The 19,838-nt window shown below is 35.3% G+C and overlaps 1 protein-coding gene across 1 annotated transcript; it reads right to left on the reverse strand.

Moving 5' to 3' along the window:
- LOC18053008 (callose synthase 3) lies at positions 1–18,742 on the reverse strand. Its single transcript, XM_006445852.2, has 44 exons — positions 18,608–18,742; positions 18,436–18,480; positions 17,760–17,987; positions 16,524–16,624; positions 15,865–15,989; positions 15,650–15,743; positions 15,430–15,540; positions 15,230–15,346; positions 14,992–15,084; positions 14,697–14,788; positions 13,581–13,707; positions 12,873–13,010; positions 12,670–12,746; positions 12,496–12,589; positions 11,452–11,574; positions 11,235–11,352; positions 10,511–10,845; positions 10,310–10,362; positions 10,149–10,209; positions 9,334–9,415; positions 9,196–9,245; positions 9,011–9,097; positions 8,230–8,364; positions 8,032–8,126; positions 7,851–7,935; positions 7,620–7,777; positions 7,381–7,504; positions 7,190–7,290; positions 6,951–7,080; positions 6,721–6,872; positions 5,615–5,724; positions 5,380–5,505; positions 5,197–5,265; positions 4,858–5,041; positions 4,525–4,678; positions 3,289–3,408; positions 3,089–3,207; positions 2,922–3,005; positions 2,622–2,734; positions 2,289–2,518; positions 1,382–2,179; positions 1,240–1,290; positions 711–896; positions 1–487 (listed from the first exon to the last, which is right to left on the reverse strand). Exons 3-44 carry the CDS (start codon positions 17,947–17,949, stop codon positions 239–241), a joined length of 5,841 nt encoding a protein of 1,946 aa, XP_006445915.1. The 5' UTR covers positions 17,950–17,987; positions 18,436–18,480; positions 18,608–18,742; the 3' UTR covers positions 1–238.
- Between the last annotated feature and the right edge of the window lie 1,096 nt (positions 18,743–19,838).

Raw genomic sequence — 19,838 nt, forward strand, 5'->3', positions numbered from 1 at the left:
TATTTCAATAAGATAATAGATTATAAAAATTACTAATCATAATTTTGATACAATCAATATGACAGCTATGGGCTGCCAGGACTTACAATCAAATTAATTACCAAAAATGCAGCCCCCAGACGTCATCCATGATTACAACAACCGCAGAGGATACAAATATAAATTATGGACAACTTTCTTTAAACATGCGAGAGTGATTAACAAATTACCACAGATTCTGCTCTCGCTATCACTCATTTTACTCCTTGTTACGAGAGGAACGATCCTTCCGCTGCCCGCCAAGAATACGAGAGATCTGTAGACCTCTGCTGAATGCTTGGTTGAAGAGCATACGAGTCTGGAATTCTGACACAAAAGGAAACCAAGCAAGGAACGCAACTGGGGTGAACAGAAGCAAACCCATAACAATCTCGTAGCCACGCGCAAGTGTCCTAACTGATCCCCAGAATCCAGCTCGGTGAATAACAGGCTTCAAAGCTTGTGCAATCTGGAAAAACAAATGGGGAAAAGGGGAACAATGAGAAGTGGCATGTGAACTGGTACTTGCCCAAGAAAAATAATCTGAGAGAAAAATATTCCACTTAGCAAGAAAGTAAATAGGATTTAAACAATAAGAAGAGTGCCACAAGTTTTAAAGGCCGTTTAGTCACAATCTGTCCAGCCTTATAATAGCACATTAAAGAGAATGGATGACCGAAACAATTACTTACCAAAAGCATTCCCCAACCAGTGGGCATGAATGCGAGAATACACACAATGATGTCGCGCACTGTCATGTGTGGAAGTGCAATCAAAGTGACCAGGATGGAGATGAAAGTCAAAAATATCAATCCCTTTATCAGTCGGAACACGAGTTGGAAATTTGCACTGAACTTTCGCCGCCCAACAGATACAGTCTGTAGAAAGAAGAGAAATATTTATATAACCATACAGATGATATGTATTTTAGTAGATAGGAAATGTGACTAATTTCTTAAGAATGACTAGAGTATTCTCACGGAACCATAACCAAAATCTGTTATGATAAAAGAATCACGCATTAATTTCACTTGGAGGTAGAAAATCAATTTGCAAACACACGGGCACAAACTAATATCTGATGTGTCAATGAGTGGCAATCGAACCACAGAAATTTCAAAACAACATGCCATTGGTTAAGAGTGTTGAATGGGGAAAGATTTTCCAGAAGTACATTGGAAGCATATCAAAGATTCATATTAAAAAAATAGCACTACTAACCTTCATCACAAACAATACAAGAAAGATCACCAGCCATGATACACCGTAGACCTGTCAACAAGTTAAAGAAAGTGATGTTGGCTATGGCATCTAAATTGTAAGATTAAGCGATAAATGGAGAAAAAAGAGATCAGGATATTACCAGAAAACTTTTAGTGTGCTTTGTCATTTTCAAATGGTACACGAGTCCATACTGATAGATAAAGAACCTTAAAGCTAACACTATCTCAGCTATGATACCACGCTTTCCAGAGTGCTGGAGATGCTCCTGTTCTTCCTCCCACCATGATTCCCAACTTTTCTCAGGTGGTACACCTATGCCTCCTCGGTTACTTATCCACTTATTCCAATCAGTCCAATCATCAACAATCTTTTGCCACTCAAAACCAGAAGGATTGAACAAGAAAGGAGCAAAAAGCCAAGTTCCCACCATAAACCACATAGATATTGTGATTAAGATGTAAGCAACTGCACCTCTGTAAGATTGACCAAAGATTTGGTACACAATAAGCAATATCATCATCTCGATACCCTTAACAAAGTGACTACGCGAGTAAAGCCTGTAGTTGTCAGCAAATTTGGCATGAAAGACCACAAATCCTCGACCTGTCGATCTGTATTTTGCACCACCATGAAGTAATGTCCTTCCATAATAGTGAGTTTTCGTCCCCAAAGAGAATGTGAAAAATACAGGTGCCAACTGCAATTGCATGAGAATAAATTCACTTAACGCAGTTCGGAAACCTCTTTCCAAGCCAATCTCCATCAACATAGGCAAGGACATCATAAATCCAAGTTGAACAAAAGATTGAGAAGCAAGGGCCACTTGAAGAGGCTTATTGTCTCGAATTGCAGGCTGTGTAATCAACCCTTCTTCAAGTCCACTGAGAACAAGATAGAGGCGGCCATAAAGGAATACATATACAGTGAGCACAGTTATCTGCCAAAAGAAGAAAATCAGAAAACAGTGCTCCATAAAACGGTGCTCCATCTCTTTAGAACATTATGAAAGTATGTAAAATCCCAAAAAAAAAGGGGATGCAATGTACCAGAGTACTAAAGTAGAATCCAATTGTGGTAAAATAGCATGACAACATCCGGAAGAAGTCAAACCGGTGTCCAAGCCGATACAGGTCTCGACTCAGCGTCTGCTCTCCATTGCCGTTAGCTATTTTGGCCTCAAACATGGAAATCTGATTTAGACCCACATCCCTCCCCTTTCCAACTTGTATGTATTCATGATGTGTAACATTGCCTTCACGAAGAGTGGAATTGAAGCCTACACTCAATCAAACCAAAAAGTTACTAGAAAGTTCAGATCACCAAAAAAAGAAAAAGAAAAACCACATAACAAGAGAAATACATTTCAGACACCGGCATACCAGCAAAAATGTCTTCACTCAAGTTGATAATCTTGGATGCTTTACTTACACCCCCTCTAGTAAGGTGAAAAAGCCTATCGAATACATCCGGATGACCATAATGGAACCGAACCCTAGATAAAAGGAAACAGAATTATGTCAAAGCTTATAGCCCAAACAAAAGGAAAGAAAATGGCATGTATTTATCACAAAGGGACCCTGTTCATAGATCCCAGATACATCTGATTACAGCTCATGCTGAAAAAGAAGAGATAGAAAGGAAGATTTGAATCGAGGAATTTTCAAAAAATGATAACTTACTTTAGAGGGTTGGCTAGCAATCTCTGACCAATAGTCACAAAACTAGTCTCCTGATTTGACATGAACCAAGCAAGCGACGAAACACTGCATCGACAAGCAAAAGAATCAGTAATCAATATCATGGCTAAGACTAAATTACAATGCGATGACAACAAAGTGGCTCATACCTTCCAGTAAATATATGCTCTCGAAGTCCAAGAATTGAAGGGTACCTAACACCATCATGCTTTTTAAGGAATTCTTGCAGTAAATTCCTCATTTTTAAGGCTTCTTCCATGTAATTATCCTGTCGAAATGGAGGAACGTGACTATAGGCTATGAGATGGATGCAATTGTGGGATTTGGTTACAAACACAATCCACCATACCTGGTTCATATCTATTGTTTGCAAGCCTTCTCCACGTGTGAATATAATAGCATGATTTTGGTTTTCCGGCTTCCCCTCACCCAATATAGCAGGTCCCGGAAGTTTTATGCGATAAATAACCTGTATGCGAGCCACAAAATCAATGGAAAATGTCATAATCCCAAAGATTAACAATATCTACTAAAAATATCAACTAAATACCAAAAGTGCAACCAAAAAGATTGACTAAAGAATAAATGACCACCAAGAAAATTAGAATTTAGAATTTTAAAATTTTGAGATTATTTAACAGTTGCTCACAACATACACAGATATTCCAGAAATGCACGTCAATTTTTTGTTCTTAAAGTAATATCGCAATCCACTTGACCAGTCAAAGAGGTCCTGAAGAGTAATCTTCATCAGATCCTACCCCTCAAGTTCAAATGCCACCAACAGAAATAACATCCAACATGATTCATCAATTTTTTAGACTTTCAAAGAATATGTTGCACAGTTTAATGTATACATCTAACTGTAACATTTTAAGGGTCACGACTGTAAATATAACGTGCAAACAACTTCCCATGCACTATGAATTACAAAGGCTAAAGTAGAGATGACAAGACTATACTAGAGATGTGACCAACCTAAAACAAAAGAGTAATAATGTCTTGCTTCATTTCCTCTCAGCTCACACTTTTTGGCCACAATATGTAATAAAATCCCATTCCCATCCCCATTTGCAAAGTGTTTTGTTCAGTTGAAATTATGCCAACTAAAGTGCCCATGTGATACCAGAAAATCTGGATTGCACTATTTAGTGCCTTGCTTTCACCACCGACAAAAGCCAAAGTCATTTGCAGTAAAAATAGGGTGTGTCTCTCAAAGTTGAGCAAATTATTGCAAAATAAAAGACAATCAGTAAAAACTTAGCTGTTGCTATCAAAACCCAGTTTAAAGAAAGATAACTAATGCCCATAGAATCAAAATATCTGTTTCATAAAGAGTGTGCCAATTAAGGATCAACTTTATCAATTAGCAAGATAAGCGGTAATCAACACCGACTCCAAGGCAGAAGAACTGTGTTAATGAGTAAATGCTTCAAGAAACTATCGATTATATTGATACGCGATTGACGTAAATAATAAGATATGATTTTCCAATTGATAAAAACCATTGCCACATGGGATAGCATACACAAATAATACTGAAATTTTGAGTCATGTTCAGATGAGATATTAGATTGAGCTTTACCTGGTCCAGATTTTGCACTGGAATCGACGAATCCTTTGACTTTGGAACAGCCTTTACTAAAGCAGAGTAATAGACCTTTTGGTTGATCTTTTTTGATCTGTCTTTGCTAGGTTCTTCAACCTCATCAATGTATGCAACACGGAGTGATGGATATCTACCAATTCAAAACGAATGTGTCAACCAATTTAAGGAAATTCAAAATTGCTCTGTTACAACAGATTAATCCAAGATGTGTTATCATAATCCTCAGATAATCAGGCAGTTCATAGTGAATTGACTGGTAAAAGCAACTGCAGCTAGTGACTCAACAAGTAATTAATCGCAGACACATACTTTGTCATCAGCTTCAGAATGTCTTGTGCACGAGCATCACCAGATCGCTTGTGAATACCATATAGTTGGCAAGAAACCACATATGTGAATTTCATATCAGCTACTGCCTGACATTGCGTCAACAACGACCTTTCCCCCTTGTCATCCGAATTCAGTTCTATTGCCTTATAGCCTTCCATCAAATCTAAGCAGATACAGCATTCAGACAAAGTAATGCAAACATCAATTATTTACTGACAATAATTTGAATGAGAAAATAAAACAAACATATCTTATACTTTAATAAATGTAATAAGCACCCAATTAATTATTCTGCCATTTCCAATAGAGAGTAATTACCTTCATGCTTGGCCATATCTAGAAAGGCCTGAAGCTCCAAAGCTTTCCGATAGTACATCATACCTCTTACTGAAATTTGCAAGTAGTATCAGTTGGTTGCAAGGCAAATGACATTTATGAAGACAATTCTAACCAAAGTTGTACGAGTACAAAAACAGAGAAAGAGACAAACAAATAAAATACCAGTCCTGGTTAAAGTTTGGCCCCTGTATGATGCCCAGAGACGAAGTTCTTCTTCCAATTCATCAGATCCTTTAAGTTCTTCTTCATTATTGCATTTAACTCGCTCAAGAAAGTTGGTCCATTCATCTGAAGTTATTGATGAGAAATACTTACTGATGGGAGACATTTTCTCAAAGATGAAATTTGAGTTAAAAATTTTCTACAATGAGGCCAGCAATAGGAGCAAAACAAAAACCTGGAAAAATCTTTTGCAGATAGAAGAGGATTGAAACACCATCTTCATTGTGGATTTCAAGGTCACGCAAGGAGAAGAGAACTTCCTCAGTGTAGTAGGGAGTTAAAACACTGCCAGGAGAAAACAAAAAATAAAAACATAAGAACTGCATGAACTAACTAGCTAATACTGATGTTGCATAATCATTATCAAGTCATTATCTGTCCAGTTTTTTTTAAAAAAAAAATTATTATATTCATTTGGCGCAGTTTGGCTTGTCAGATAAATAATTCACCACACATTTTCATGTATAAAACAGCTTCAGTTTCCAGTAGCTGCATACTTTAAATTCGTGAAATTGAGACTTGGCAAAAAATGATTCTATGCTAGTGCAGTCAACATGGTGCAACAAGAGATAATAATTTGATTACCAATTAATGTTGCCTAGCTCCTCATTAACTTCATTACCAAAAATGACTAAGATTCCACTGATTTTATTCTGGTGACTAATGTTATTTATTATTGACCAGTACTTTGACGAATAGAAAAAATGAATGCATATGACTTAAGAATAATAAAATGTTGAGGATCAGAAATAGTAAATTTATTAAAGTTCTATTAAGTTCATAAATACTAACAACATATGATGGCTAGCACATACTTAAACTTTCAATCCAAATTGTCATGAAAAGTGTCCACAACCAGAACTTCACGGCAAAGGATATTAAACTAGTCTTATTTACCTTTATGATACATGCACACAAAATATATGATTGACAGTAGCAAATTTCTAAGATCTTACTCCTTTCACAGGTCATAACACAATAAGCATCTTTTTCCTACCATCAAGCTCACAGAATGGCAATGACAAATATAAATTTTGAAAATAATGGAAAAAGTAAAATCAATCCCTGCGTGTCAGAATGCCCCAACCTACTGATGCCAACAAACTAATAGATATTAATATCATGTGAAAATTAAGTGGCAACCATGACCATAGGGTAATCCAAATAGCACAACTGGGGGATGGGAGGCTCAGCTGAACTTGTTTGAATCAGTGAGATACATCAGTTCTTCCCATTAAATGCAATGCCATGGGCAAACAAATGAACAGAAAGAAAGCTTACGAGAAAGAAAGCATGTTGCGAACTTTAGGCGCTTCAGGCATGTCCATAAACAATGAATTTGAGAAGAAAGAAATGCGCCTTCTAGCTTCTAAGTTGGATGGTACATCCATAGCAGACTCTTTTGTGGTAAGTAACAGATAAAGCCGTTTGATCTGAACATAAAAGAGGTAAAAAAGGTTATATGTAGATAAAAGTTGGGGTTAAGTACATTGTGAAAGTTCTGGACCCACCTTCTCTTTCCAAGCTTCTGTCTCCGGTGCAGGGAATCTGATAGCTCCAGATGATGCAAATAACTGATACCGTTGTTCAAGAGGAACCAGCCCTTCATGCCCAGATCCGCCGTGGACTGACTCTACCAGACTGTTTTAAGAAAGATGAAAGCTTCATAAGAAACGAACTGCAGTTTAAATATGCTTAAACAGGGCAGTTTAAATATGCTTAAACAGACAATCACATCAAGATATAAAACCTGGATATATGGTCCTCCATCATTATATCTCTTGTAACAACCTCCAGCATATCCTGGAATAGAATAACAACCTGATCCCTGTCCTCCTGTTTATTATCTAACTGCAAAAATGAAAATAGCTGATTTAGCACTGCCATACCTAGATCAATTGTACTAGAAAATAGCCATAATACAAATACATTGGTGCATACCAAATATTTGATCAGCTTCACAAAGTGGTCATAGAGGCTAGGAAGAGAACTCATCTTGTATTCACTAATCAGGTTACCGGCTTCTATGTGTCTATCAACTTCAGAAAATATGTCATCTATAACCCTAAATAATATAAGGAAAAAGTGAAAACCACAGTGACGTTAGAAAATGCTAGACGTGACATCATACCAACCTTAACAAACCAAAATGCAACAAAGCAAATTGAGTACGTTCTTACCTTTTCTCGTTTCCTTGAACCAAGAACTTAATGATGTTCCTAAATGAAGCATAACACTCCTTGACAGCACAGGACATGTAATCATCAGCCTCAATTCTCTTTTTCAGTTCTCGATCCTTGCCATTACTGTCTTTAGCCATGTCTAATGCTATTGGTATCTACAGAGAAGAAAGACTGTTAGTGCCTCAACAGGCAGGTTTTAACGTTCTTTCAAACTATAGTGAAGCAAACCTTGCTAGCAAGTAAGAACGGAGGCCACTGAATAAGGCCCAAATCACGGTCAGCCCAATATGGAACAAGTAGCAGGTTCATTTCCCTGAAGATAGAAAACAATCAAGCTCACAATAAGAGGTATTTACAAGTTTTTGCAACATCCATAATCAGCAATGTGATGCAGAAAAATATCACACACCTATCACTTATAAGATCTTCCTCTCTGAAGCTAGTGATTACTTTGTTCCAGAGCTGAGCAAATCTTGCAGCCTCTTTTTCTTTGTTAGACGGGATCTGCAGAAACCCAATGCATATAATTCAAGATAATGGCATTTTATGATATTCTTCAGCTAAATAATGAAGCCATGAACAGTATAAAATGCATAAAAATTTTAACCTCAGCAAAGTTGCGAGACAAAGTGGCCCTCAATCCTTTCTTCTTTGGCTCACTCCTCTCTTCAGGAATCAAACAACCATTAAAAGCACCAGGCAGTGATTGAAAGCGAGACCTTAGCATTCCTAGTGTTCGAATCTGGAATGGGTAAAAAATGCTTAAGCGACACCATACAGACATCAAGAAAGTAAAAATAATTTCTATATGCTGATGTGAAGGGTTCAATATAGAACAGCACATTGCAGGTAAAAGTTTTCTTGAATGGCATGGATTTTGAAATGCATGTATAAAACTGGTTGCCTTCTGTATAAGCAATAATAAGTTTTAAGTACTTCATACAAACTGAGATAGCACGTGAATTGTCATCTAAACATGACAACCGATGACCTCATGAACATATTGGCAAAATAAATGAATAAATAAATAACCTTAATCAAATTGGAGAAGCAAACATAAAAATGAAAGATTATAATGCTACAGCTTAAGCTAGTATGTAAGAGTTCAAACAATAGTATCAAGCTCCAACAGGTCCACTCACATGGACCACAATTATCAAATAGTATTGCCATATGGGCCAAGCCGGTGTAAAGATAGAAAACAGAATTAAAGATAAATATAATCATGTGGGAAGGTTCAGCACAAGACCTCTTCATTAAAACTAGCTCTAGTACCATGTTAATTCGCCACTTGACCAAAAGCTTAACTCTACTATGCTCTAACAGAGATGATAAGAAAACGAATGCAAACTTGATTCAGAATTCAGAGGGAATGCAGTTTGATTAACCTCTCCAAGACGACGAAATGCACCATAAATGCCTCCAAATATTGTAGAGAATATGGCATACCAAATCTGGGCATCCATAAAATATACCTATAAAGTGAAACATATATATATATATATATTAGAACTTACACTATACCAGTGGAACGAAACAGATATTGGGTAAGCAACAAAATAGGAACTCATACAAGAATAATCGGAGCCCACAGAGCAATCACAACCCCAATATTGTTCTTTGCTGCAAAGTAAATAAGAAAATTATAAACATCCCCTTCTTTAAGATGAATGAGGTCACAAAGTAAATGATGTATCGTCATGTTCATTACCACGAGGAAAAAATTCATGCCACTGGAAATCGGTTATCCGTACACGCATGATGTCCTTTGTTGGACCCACCAAAGGTTTTATCTGCAATCAAAACAGGATTCTAAAGTTAAGCCAAATATAGAATAGAAACACAGCTATAATAGCACAGTAGTCAAATTTGCAGTAGCAGTTCTTAAGAATAAAATCAACCAAAATAGTTTTGGGGCACCTCAGATTGTTTGCTTCAGCATTACCTCAACCCTTGTTCTCTATTGTCAGTTTTGAAGAACCAATAGTCCTAAAACCTTATGCTAACATTAAGTCAAATTCTAACAAACTCCCTCATGTGCATGGCCAAATTCACCGAGTGTATTCTTCATGTGAATCCAAGCACAATAATACACATGAATTGAGCACATGGTCAACTTTTCAATATTTATGTGTATGTTTGGATTGATGAAATGTGCCTGTTAGAGGTAGAAAGTGTAGTACGATTTCAGGCAGCTTAAGGTTTGAGGGTTTAGGATTATCCAGGTTAAGTGGATATCTTGTGTTCTGATTTTATTAATATGCCTGAACTCATATGTCATATCCAAGTATGTATGCTTTTGAATCCACATGACAGTCTGTTGATTGAATTCAACCATACATCAGAATGGTGTGTCAAGAGTAAATATCCCATTGTTGGATTCATTTTCTCATCAGCTTAGCTTCTGGATTGCTGGTATATCAACAGTCTTAATAGTCTTAGCAAGCTTATATACTTGTTATATCCCTTTATTGATAACTAGCTCAAATTTACAATGGAGATTCCAAGTATAATGAAAAAACAAACCTCAATGTAGTAACTAAAAGCCAACTTTGTAATTATAAGAAGAACCCAGAATAGTGTATACCTGAAAGTGCAAAGAAAGAAAATCAGAAATCAAACGCAGCAAAAAGATATTTTCAAGATTAATTTCACATATGATTTAAGTTTAAATTTGAAATTCTCACTTGAAGAGAGAAAATGCGCTTTCATGCATTCCCCTTCCAACATAGAGCCTAGGCTGCAAGACGCAAAACATTAGGCATACTCATAAATGAACCACAATACGACAATAATAAGCAGATCATTTCTGTCTCAATCAAGATATCCTCAACATAATGCCTGACTAACCATAAAGAGAATAAGTGTTCAAAGGAAAATCTACAAACCTGTGACCACCACATTATGAGCATTACAATCCTGTAATTGGACCTCTCCAGCACCCGACGAATGAATGGGAAAAGAAATAAAACAGCAGATAGCATATTTGGTGACAAATAGATAACAACAGCCAAAATGAACAAGGAGGGTGAATTTGCAGTACTGCCAAACCAACTTTTGATGGTTTGAGCAAACCCCGGAGGATTCTCCCATGTATAGGCATAAGTGACCGGTAGCACAATCACCCATGCAGCAGCTGAGACAACCTTCAAAATATATCTCAACTTAACATGAAATGACATGCTTCGCCGTGCTTTCCAATTGAGTATCACATCAAGGATAGCTGAATCATATACAGAAATCCAATTTAATAAAGATGTTCAATATATAGTAAGATTGATTGATTGATTGATAATGGTTTCTAACCGATCATTCAGCATGAAAATAACTAGACCATGAGTTCATGCTGTTTAACTATTATATGGACGAATAGAAATGGGGGAAAGGGATTATGAATGTTTAAGATCATCCACTGTAGACAAATTTAAACAAAGACAACAAGTGGGGAGCGTGATAGAGCAGATAAGAATTTCCATCTGATAACTAGAGCAACGGGTACCTTGAATTTACAGAAAGAGGCTTAAATACCACTCATACAGGACACACCAGTGTGATGATAATTCAGAAAACATCTCAAAGACAATGAGCAAAATATATACTGTCTGTGATTACCTTGCCCAAGCTTGAGTATTGCTGCAGTTATGAATACACTCAATACTTTCTTGAATACATCAACTTCAAATATTGAACTCGGGTTCCCCGAACCATTCCAAGCAACAATAATCATGACCTTGTACAAAACAACCACCATCAGCAACGAAATTGTGAGATTAAACATATGAAAAGAAAAATTATGGAAAATAAAAAACAACAAAGCAAAAAGAGATACCTGTAAGCATAGAATGAAGAAACTCCACATTCGATCAAAGCTTCTGAAAATATGCCAGAACGAGCGTATCTCTACAAAATTAACCTTCCCCAGCCATCGATCTCTATTAGCTGGTTTGTTATCCTAAACATGAAGACAATCAATCACAATTAATGACTTTGTGGAACTGTACTTCATTCCTAATAAACAACACACTTAGAAGCATCAAAGAAACTGCTTATATTCATCCGAAATAGAGCATCAAAGAAGCTGTTTGTATTCATCCAAAATAGATTTGTTGACTTGTCACCAGCATAGTACTACCATTAAACAGATGAATGGAATCTACTGGATACCATTATGTGAACGGATGGGGAAGAGAAGTTGCATTGAAAGGCACAAACTAACTTCTTATGTAGCATCTTATTAATACTTAAAAATAATTCTAGGTAAGCCATTAGAGAGGGCACTAAACAAGAGAGTACTTGCTCAAAATAAAAGAATGCCAAATTCTCCACAGCGATTTACCCATGGAGTTGAAAACCAATGTCACCAGCATAAAGTAATAATAGAACCAAGTTTCTCTTGAAGAAATTAATTTTTTTTTTCTTTCATGAGTGTGTTAAACTGATAATTTTGGTGGTAAATCAATATGACATTAGAACTTAATTAACCAAGAATCGCTAGTTATGTATGGATATGTTTGAATCCACATGGCAACTTTGTTAATTAAATTTGGCGACGAACATGCAGGGAATCTTAGAATTTATGTACCATTAATGGATCATTGCCCATCAACTTAAGCTTCCGAGTACTGGTGTATTACTATTGTGAAGTGGGTTGTAGATTCTTTGTTTTTAGAATGTGACACGTGGAGAGGTAGGGAGTGATGGCTTATGAATAAGGTCTTGAAAACTGGATTTATTTGGATCATATTTTAAGATTTATCAGCACATGAATTTTTGGAGGGAGCTTCAATGCAAATCTAATTGGTTGGGCAGAGTTTGAACAGGGTGAATACAGAGAGAAGGAAATAAAAAGACCTTATTTAACAAGTGTTGCTACCTCGCTTTTTTCGAAACGGAGCTGTTCAATAGGTAGACCAAAGAAATCAGCATCTGCACGCATAGGCCAACCTAACCGGAAACAATCAACTGACCTGTAATTAAAGAATGGTAAATTAATCTCTAAAAGCATATTTACCGAAAAGGAAAAATGCAACAAGTGGAAGTCTAATACCAGAAGTATTCGTTTAAATCATCATAATTCCTCCATTGAGAATGTTTTGATTTTCCTCGTTTGCTTCTTTCAGCTTCCTGTCAAGCAACCAATTCATAATGGTGCTTTCAAATAAATGGAATAATGATACAATAAATAGAAACAAAAAGGAATACAAGACGCTCAAAATTTTATTGTCAGAGAAAATAAAACCGCATGCATACCCTGGCAATTACTTCATAGATAGGGGTAACAACTTTTCTCAAGAAAGCTTCATCTTCACCTCCGTAAGCTGGTTTCACATTCTCTCCAGTCATGGGACTGACGTTTCCAGCAAGCATACCATACAATTCAAATGCCATCTAAAATACAAACAGCAAAGGGCATAAGCACTTCACATTACTTAAACCAGAATATATTCAAAAGAGCATTTATCTGGAGGTGACAAAGTAAGAGGTCAAGAGCATTGAAACAAGCCTCCAAAGGACATATTCAACTTTGGCTCTTTGCAAGTTGAGAACACCAACCTATCTATTACCTCCTTTGAAATTTTCTACTAAAATCAATTACAATAGACAATTTGGCAAGCTAACATTAAAACATTTGATAAACATTCAGAATAAAACAATTTTGTAATAACAATCCCAACAGAGTCAACCGAGCTCTCAAAAGTTATAAATGCACCATTAACAATATCTTGATCTATGACCACTGGGCGACTGCAGTTCAAATCAATTCAGAATCATGATGTCTCAACCTCTCAGATTCACAAGTAAGATGGACTACAGCTGTCAGTTAAATCTCTCCTAATTAGGATTCCACTTCAAAGATAGTGTAAAAGCACTGCAATCATTTTGATGCACATTTCTATTGCCATTTTGACATATATGAGGAGGTGAAGTATCAAGAGATGACACAATCTGGAAACATACATGATGGTAAATATAACACAGGCATTCTGGCATGAATCTCAAGTTTGCAGCTTCTCCCCATATAAGAAGATAAAGACCCATGTATAGTAATTTACGCTGTTGTACATCTTGCTGAATGGTTGGTAACCTGCAGGATTTGAGCCACAGGAAGGGTTACAAAAGCATAACAAGTTCATATAAAATCATTTGACTCCATGACAGACACCAATAGGTTTCTCAATAAGTTTCAACTCAAGGCTTTTGAGTATAGAAATAGGATTCATTCCCGGTTAGATTAATGGATTGGTCTCCTCTGTGTTATACGCTTCTGTTGGTGGTTGGTAATTTCTCTTTTAATCCTTTAGAGGAGGCGGGAAGACTGGATTGAGAAGTCTTTTTCAAGTCTTTCTGTAATTGGTTGCATAGTCCTTCTTTACCTTCTTGAGATATCTCAGATGTCTGGATGGTAAATATCTCAAGCAAGATCCACTGCTGGCTTGGTCTTTATACTCATTGAAAACTCGCAATCTCATATTTCAAAAAAGACATAATATTTATTAATCTCCTTGGGTATTATGTATCACAATGATGTAAAATGTATGATCACATATTTCTCCAAGCTACATTGTTGTTTGAACTTTTTAAGCATACAACTATATCAGGGGAGACATTATCTTCTTGAGTTACTTTCTTTATTGAAAATTGTCTGCTCTTGATGGTGGTAGTATGGCCCTAGTTTTGTGAAAATGCTACTTCGTTGCATTATTTAGAATAGAAAGATCTCTGCTTGCAGGGAAAAATCGGATTTCCAGGCTTGCTTTGTTGCATCAGTATAGGCTTTAGTTTTTAGGGGATGATGCTTCAAAAATTTTTATCCAAGAAAGTTAGGATGCTGCTATTAGACAGTTATATATATTTTTTTACTGCCTTCAAGCTACTGTTTCAGGAGCTTATGTTGTATCCACTCCCCTTTTGATGGACTGCTGGTTCATCCTTTTATCATATCCAAATGAAATCCGCCTTATCATGTCAAACACATAATATTTAGGTCAAATCTAAGTTGATTTAACTCATATTCATCTCAAAACTATATCAACATCGAATAACAGAATCAGCAAACAGCTCATTAAGCCTTACCAAAGACTACTTTTCCGATCCAAGTACTTGCACCATCTTTTGTAGTTCTTGAAAAGCTTCTTCATCACATCTGTCAGTGCTCTATCATCCAACTGAACAAAGAAAAAGAAATAGCCAAAAACATATAACATGAACCCTCTCATATACAAAATAGAGAAAAAAAAAATTCAAATGAAAACCAGAAACTTGACGACAACAATAACACCTGACCATCATTCACTGTTTCATAGTGGACTAAGGGGAAAAAAGAAACAAAACATATCCCTAAGATGTAGTAGCAAGGAAAAGGAAAAACCTTGGGTTGTTGATCAGGCTTTGGAAACTGTCGGATATGCACATTTGCAAGGAGTAAGATCAGGTGCTCTCTCTGATTTGCCACATTATCTTTCTGTGTAATTATGAAACTAACCAGTGAGCATAGATCAAGAAAAATGGAATGTGCTTGTCATCATATTTGATAAGAGAACTTCAAAGAAAACCTTGCAAGCTGCAGAATCATTGATAAAACAGATAATTCTGTTCACTTATTTTACCTGAAACCCAAACATTTCCTGAAGCCAATCTAGAATGTCTTCGTCTTTCTTTTTATTGTGCTCATTGGGCCAAGGAAGACCCCTGGTGTAACGAAGAGCAAGAACTGCTGCTTGAATCTGCAATTATGATCAATTAATTGAATTTTACTAAAACAAGCGAAACCTAAAGTTGACAGACAAGGTGCAAGTTGGAAGCAAACCTCAGGATATCTCATAATTGCCTGATTTGCACTGTCAGGATCCAGAGGAAGGATATTGTAAGGAACATAGATCTGTGTTTTCTCTGCAACTTTATCTTGAGCTTCCAAAATCTGTATAAACGGTAGTCAGTACTTCTATCAAATATGTAAGTAGAATATCTGGTAGTAGTAAAAAGGCATTCAGAGACTCTAACTGTCAAAAGATATGAGATTGTTTCACCTCACGATCAACTTCCATTGACTCTGTCAAATTTACGGCCTTCAAAACCTCAAAGAGAACATTCGCAGTTTGGTAGGCCTTGGTAAGCTGTGCACTGCATATTAAAAGAACAATGACTATCAGATACAAGAGAAATAGTACTTCCCAATCAAATCCCCAGAAAGAATTTCATCATATTATCATGTAAAGAGAATTGTGAAAGCCTTAGAACTCACCGATCAGCTTTATCAGCAGCATTTTGCAAGGCTTGAATATACTTTTTGTAGTAATGTTGATAAAAACTCTGCATTTCACGTGCATCACTTTTTTTCCCTCTTTCCATATATGTTGGAGCATTCTCCTGCAAGGCAGATACATTAATAAAGCCCCTCCAGAAACCAAAATATATGTCAACAATGAGAAGAAGAAACAAATTGCCAAAAGTAATGATAAGTTCTAGTGAAGGTGCAGATACTGGATAAACATTTTCCTCAGGGCGTACAAAGGATTTACTCGTGGCATACACACTCTCTAGCTTTAAACGGATTTACCCATACCAATCCTTGCTTACAGCACAAATTCATCATCATATCTGTTTTATGTGCTCCTGCAAAATTTGAACTTAAACAATATTTTGGACACTATTTGTGAACGATTTTTATCTTGACACATATCAATCCCGAACACCAGTTCTCAAATATAATCACATAAACTATTAGCACATGTATGAATTCTTAAACAAAGCGAAGCTATATTACCATCCGCAAGTAATAAAGCACATAAGAAAAAGGGAAAATGATTGGCACCCAAGTAAGAAATAAGTTCATTCTTCAAACGATATATTAAGTAAGTTCTTCAAACACCTAAACAAAAAAATAATAAAAGTAATGCATACCCTTTCAAGACGTTGAAGGAGGGCAGTTTTAAACTGCCGAACACCTCGACCACTAGAAGTGGGGTCCAGCCTATGCGCTTTCTCAAAGGCATAAAAACGGCCTGCATACAGACCCCAAATCATAAGAATTGTATAAACAGAAATGAAAAAAACTAAATGTCAGCAATAAACTTAAGATTAAGAAGTTCGTAAGTACATCTGCATTGAGAAATAAAAAGAACAATTGATGACATGCAAACAAAAGCCAAAGTGGAGAAAGATTAGCTCGTCACAAATACGAAGGTAGAAAGCATATGCATTCAAGTCATCGCTTCCTAGAGAAACAAATAAAGTGACCCCACATTCTTCAAGAATAATAAAGATTCGTTTCAGGTTTCAATTTTTTCATTTGGAATCTGGGTTCTTCTACTTCATTTTTATTTGCTTATATCTTTATTACTTTTTTCCCTTGCTTTTCTTTTTTTCTTTTTTATTTTTTATTTATTCCCTTCCATCATTCCTTAAGTCCCATAGGTTTGATCCTATAGAAAATTATCCATTTTCTTCATAAACAAAGGGTACGAAATAGATCGGGTTGATTTATAGACACTATCATAAACAAGTTTAATTTCCACAGGAATGTAAAAACGAACTCTACTCGAGACACATGTAACTTATTTTAATTAAACTACAGTGAGCTAAGTTAACTGAAATTACCCAAAATAAGTGTAATCACGTATCTTAAATAGATAGGTAAGGATCAATAAATACTATTAAGGCCTCCCTCACATACAAGGCTAGAATTCTCAGTAACAAACTCATCACATGGATCCAAAATTGGGCCTTCTTGACTGTATTATTGCAGTTTAATTAATGGAATGGGGCATTTTTTCAAGTTTGGGCATAATGACGCTTTGTAAAATAGGGTTTGATACTAATGAATCATCATTGATCTGAAAAATATAGGCTAATTGTAATGGCCACCACAAATAGCATATAAGTTCTGAGAATCTAAAATCAGTGGAACTTGTTGTTTAATAGGTTCTGGTTTTATACAGGCTCATATTGAAAGAACTGCAATTAATTAGTTAAAAAAGTTATTGCATCTAAAATTTATTATTTGTTCAAATGCATTTGTAAGGTGTAGTTACTTCCTATTTTCCAGAAGGTTATATCAGAATAAGCTAAGACTATAAATTGCCACAAGAATAGCAACTAAGTAATAACCAATAACATGCAAATGACACATGAGCTTACAGAGATAAGCAACTCTTGGATTGCTGGATTCAACTTCATTAGCCACACGTAGAATCGGTGCAATCTCAGAAAGTGATGAGGGCACGACCTCACTATCAAACATTGACTCTCCAAGATTCCCTGCCGTTTGCGTCCGCATGATCCGCCTCTGCGGTGGAGGCTGATCAGGGCCCCCTCCTCTTGACGACATTTTCCTCGAATCACACGCTCAGAATACACCCCTTTTTCCTATAAAATTTCAAACCAAATCATCATTAACAAGTCCCAACTCACCATTACATGAACAAAATCACACGTAACTTAAAAGATTTTTTGAAAGCAATTAAAATCTTAAACCTTCAAGCAATAGAAACTCAGGATTTGAGCACAACGAGAACTTGAATAAAGGCAAAAGCCAAAGAGAGAATTATAACTTCATTATATACAACTTCAAGATTCAAGTTTAGGTAAATCTCTTATCAAAAATCAGAAAATAAATAAACAAATACAGGGTTAACAGAAAATGCTGAAAAATCAGATACACAATGCAGAGACAATTTTAAAAATTTTAACAAAAAAACTGAAAGTAAGCATCTAACAACACATCAAAACGACATCACTGTGATATTTTAAAAATAAAATAAAAATACAAAAATGTGAATAAAGAGAGAATGTGGGTTAAATAAATTATCATTACCAGCTGATGAGGAGGAACAGTTTAAGGTTGTAGTGAATCTGACATCTGCAACAAGCAAAAATAAATAAAATAAATTCATTTTTAATTTTAAAAAATGGATAAATAAATAAAATAAGGAGTAAATGAGAAAATGGAGAGAGATGAAAGAAGAGAAAGTGAGTGAGGTGCTTACAAAGAGAAAGTAGAAACCCTAAGGGAGAGAAAGTGAAGAAGAGAGAGAAAGTAAGAGAGCGTGTGCTGAAACTTTAAGCTACTTAGCAAGGAAGGAAGTTAAAGAAGCAGCAAACGATAGCGGCTAGGGGAGATGGAGCTAATATTAGAAAAACAAAAATAAAATAATTATTTTTTTAAAAAGAAAAGGGAGTTACTGAGAGAGTGAGGAATTTGTTTTACTTGTTTTACTACTGGAGGTCTTTGTTTGGGGAGGGAGGCTTGGAGTTGGGGGTTATTGACGAGAATGCCACTCTGGCAGAGTGGATTCCGGGTTCGATTTATTTGATTCTTTGTTGGTAGATCTCATAGTTAGTTTTTGGGAAAGTGATCTGTGTTTAAAAGTTCATAAAAAGATTTGAAGGATTTAGCATCTTCTAAAATATTTATCACTTACTATTTTTTAAAAAAAATTCAGCATATTGTTCAAAGTAATTTATTGATTAAACACATGTTTATTATATTCGACTCAAACCCAAAAATTAAGTTTTGGTAAAATTATCTATTAACCAGTGCTCCTAAGTTTTTCTATTAATTAAATAGTATTTGACGAAAAAAAAAAGTGTGCAAAGATTATGCTAATTATTGGATGAAGTACTTCTCAAATAATTGAAGGTATTCTTATATTTATTTTATATGTTTGATTAAATTACAAGAAAAGTTGTTTAAAATTATAAGATCGCATATATGTAGAATAATTAAAAAAAATTAGAATGATTAACAAGAAATACTATTAAAAATATTTTTCAATATTACCTTTTAGTCTTGAAATAAAAAAGACACAATATTATTTTAGTACTTATTGGATAGGCAAAAGATATTAGATATCTTTAATTCCATTTTAAGTCAATAAACATACCTTAGGAAAGACATTCAATTTTATTTTTAAATACTACTATAAGAGTATGTAATTCTCAATTGAACATGTTCGTGCATAAAATATTTTGTAATGCATCTTAAAGAATGACTTCCAATGATTTACTTTGATTTTTTTCTTTTTTCTTTTTTTACGTTTTTCTTTTTACACAAAAAAATCACAAATTTATTGTAATTAGAAATGTATTTTCACCTTTTTACAATTTAATGTCACATACCAAAATGAAGAAAGTGTTCCGCAAGTTTTTTTTTTATTACATGAGATTATTGCTCAAATTACAACTCATATTACATGAGATTATAACTGATATTTACAA

This window comes from Citrus clementina, unplaced genomic scaffold (assembly GCF_000493195.1).
Source record: "Citrus clementina cultivar Clemenules unplaced genomic scaffold, Citrus_clementina_v1.0 scaffold_2, whole genome shotgun sequence".
Lineage (NCBI taxonomy): Eukaryota > Viridiplantae > Streptophyta > Magnoliopsida > Sapindales > Rutaceae > Citrus > Citrus x clementina.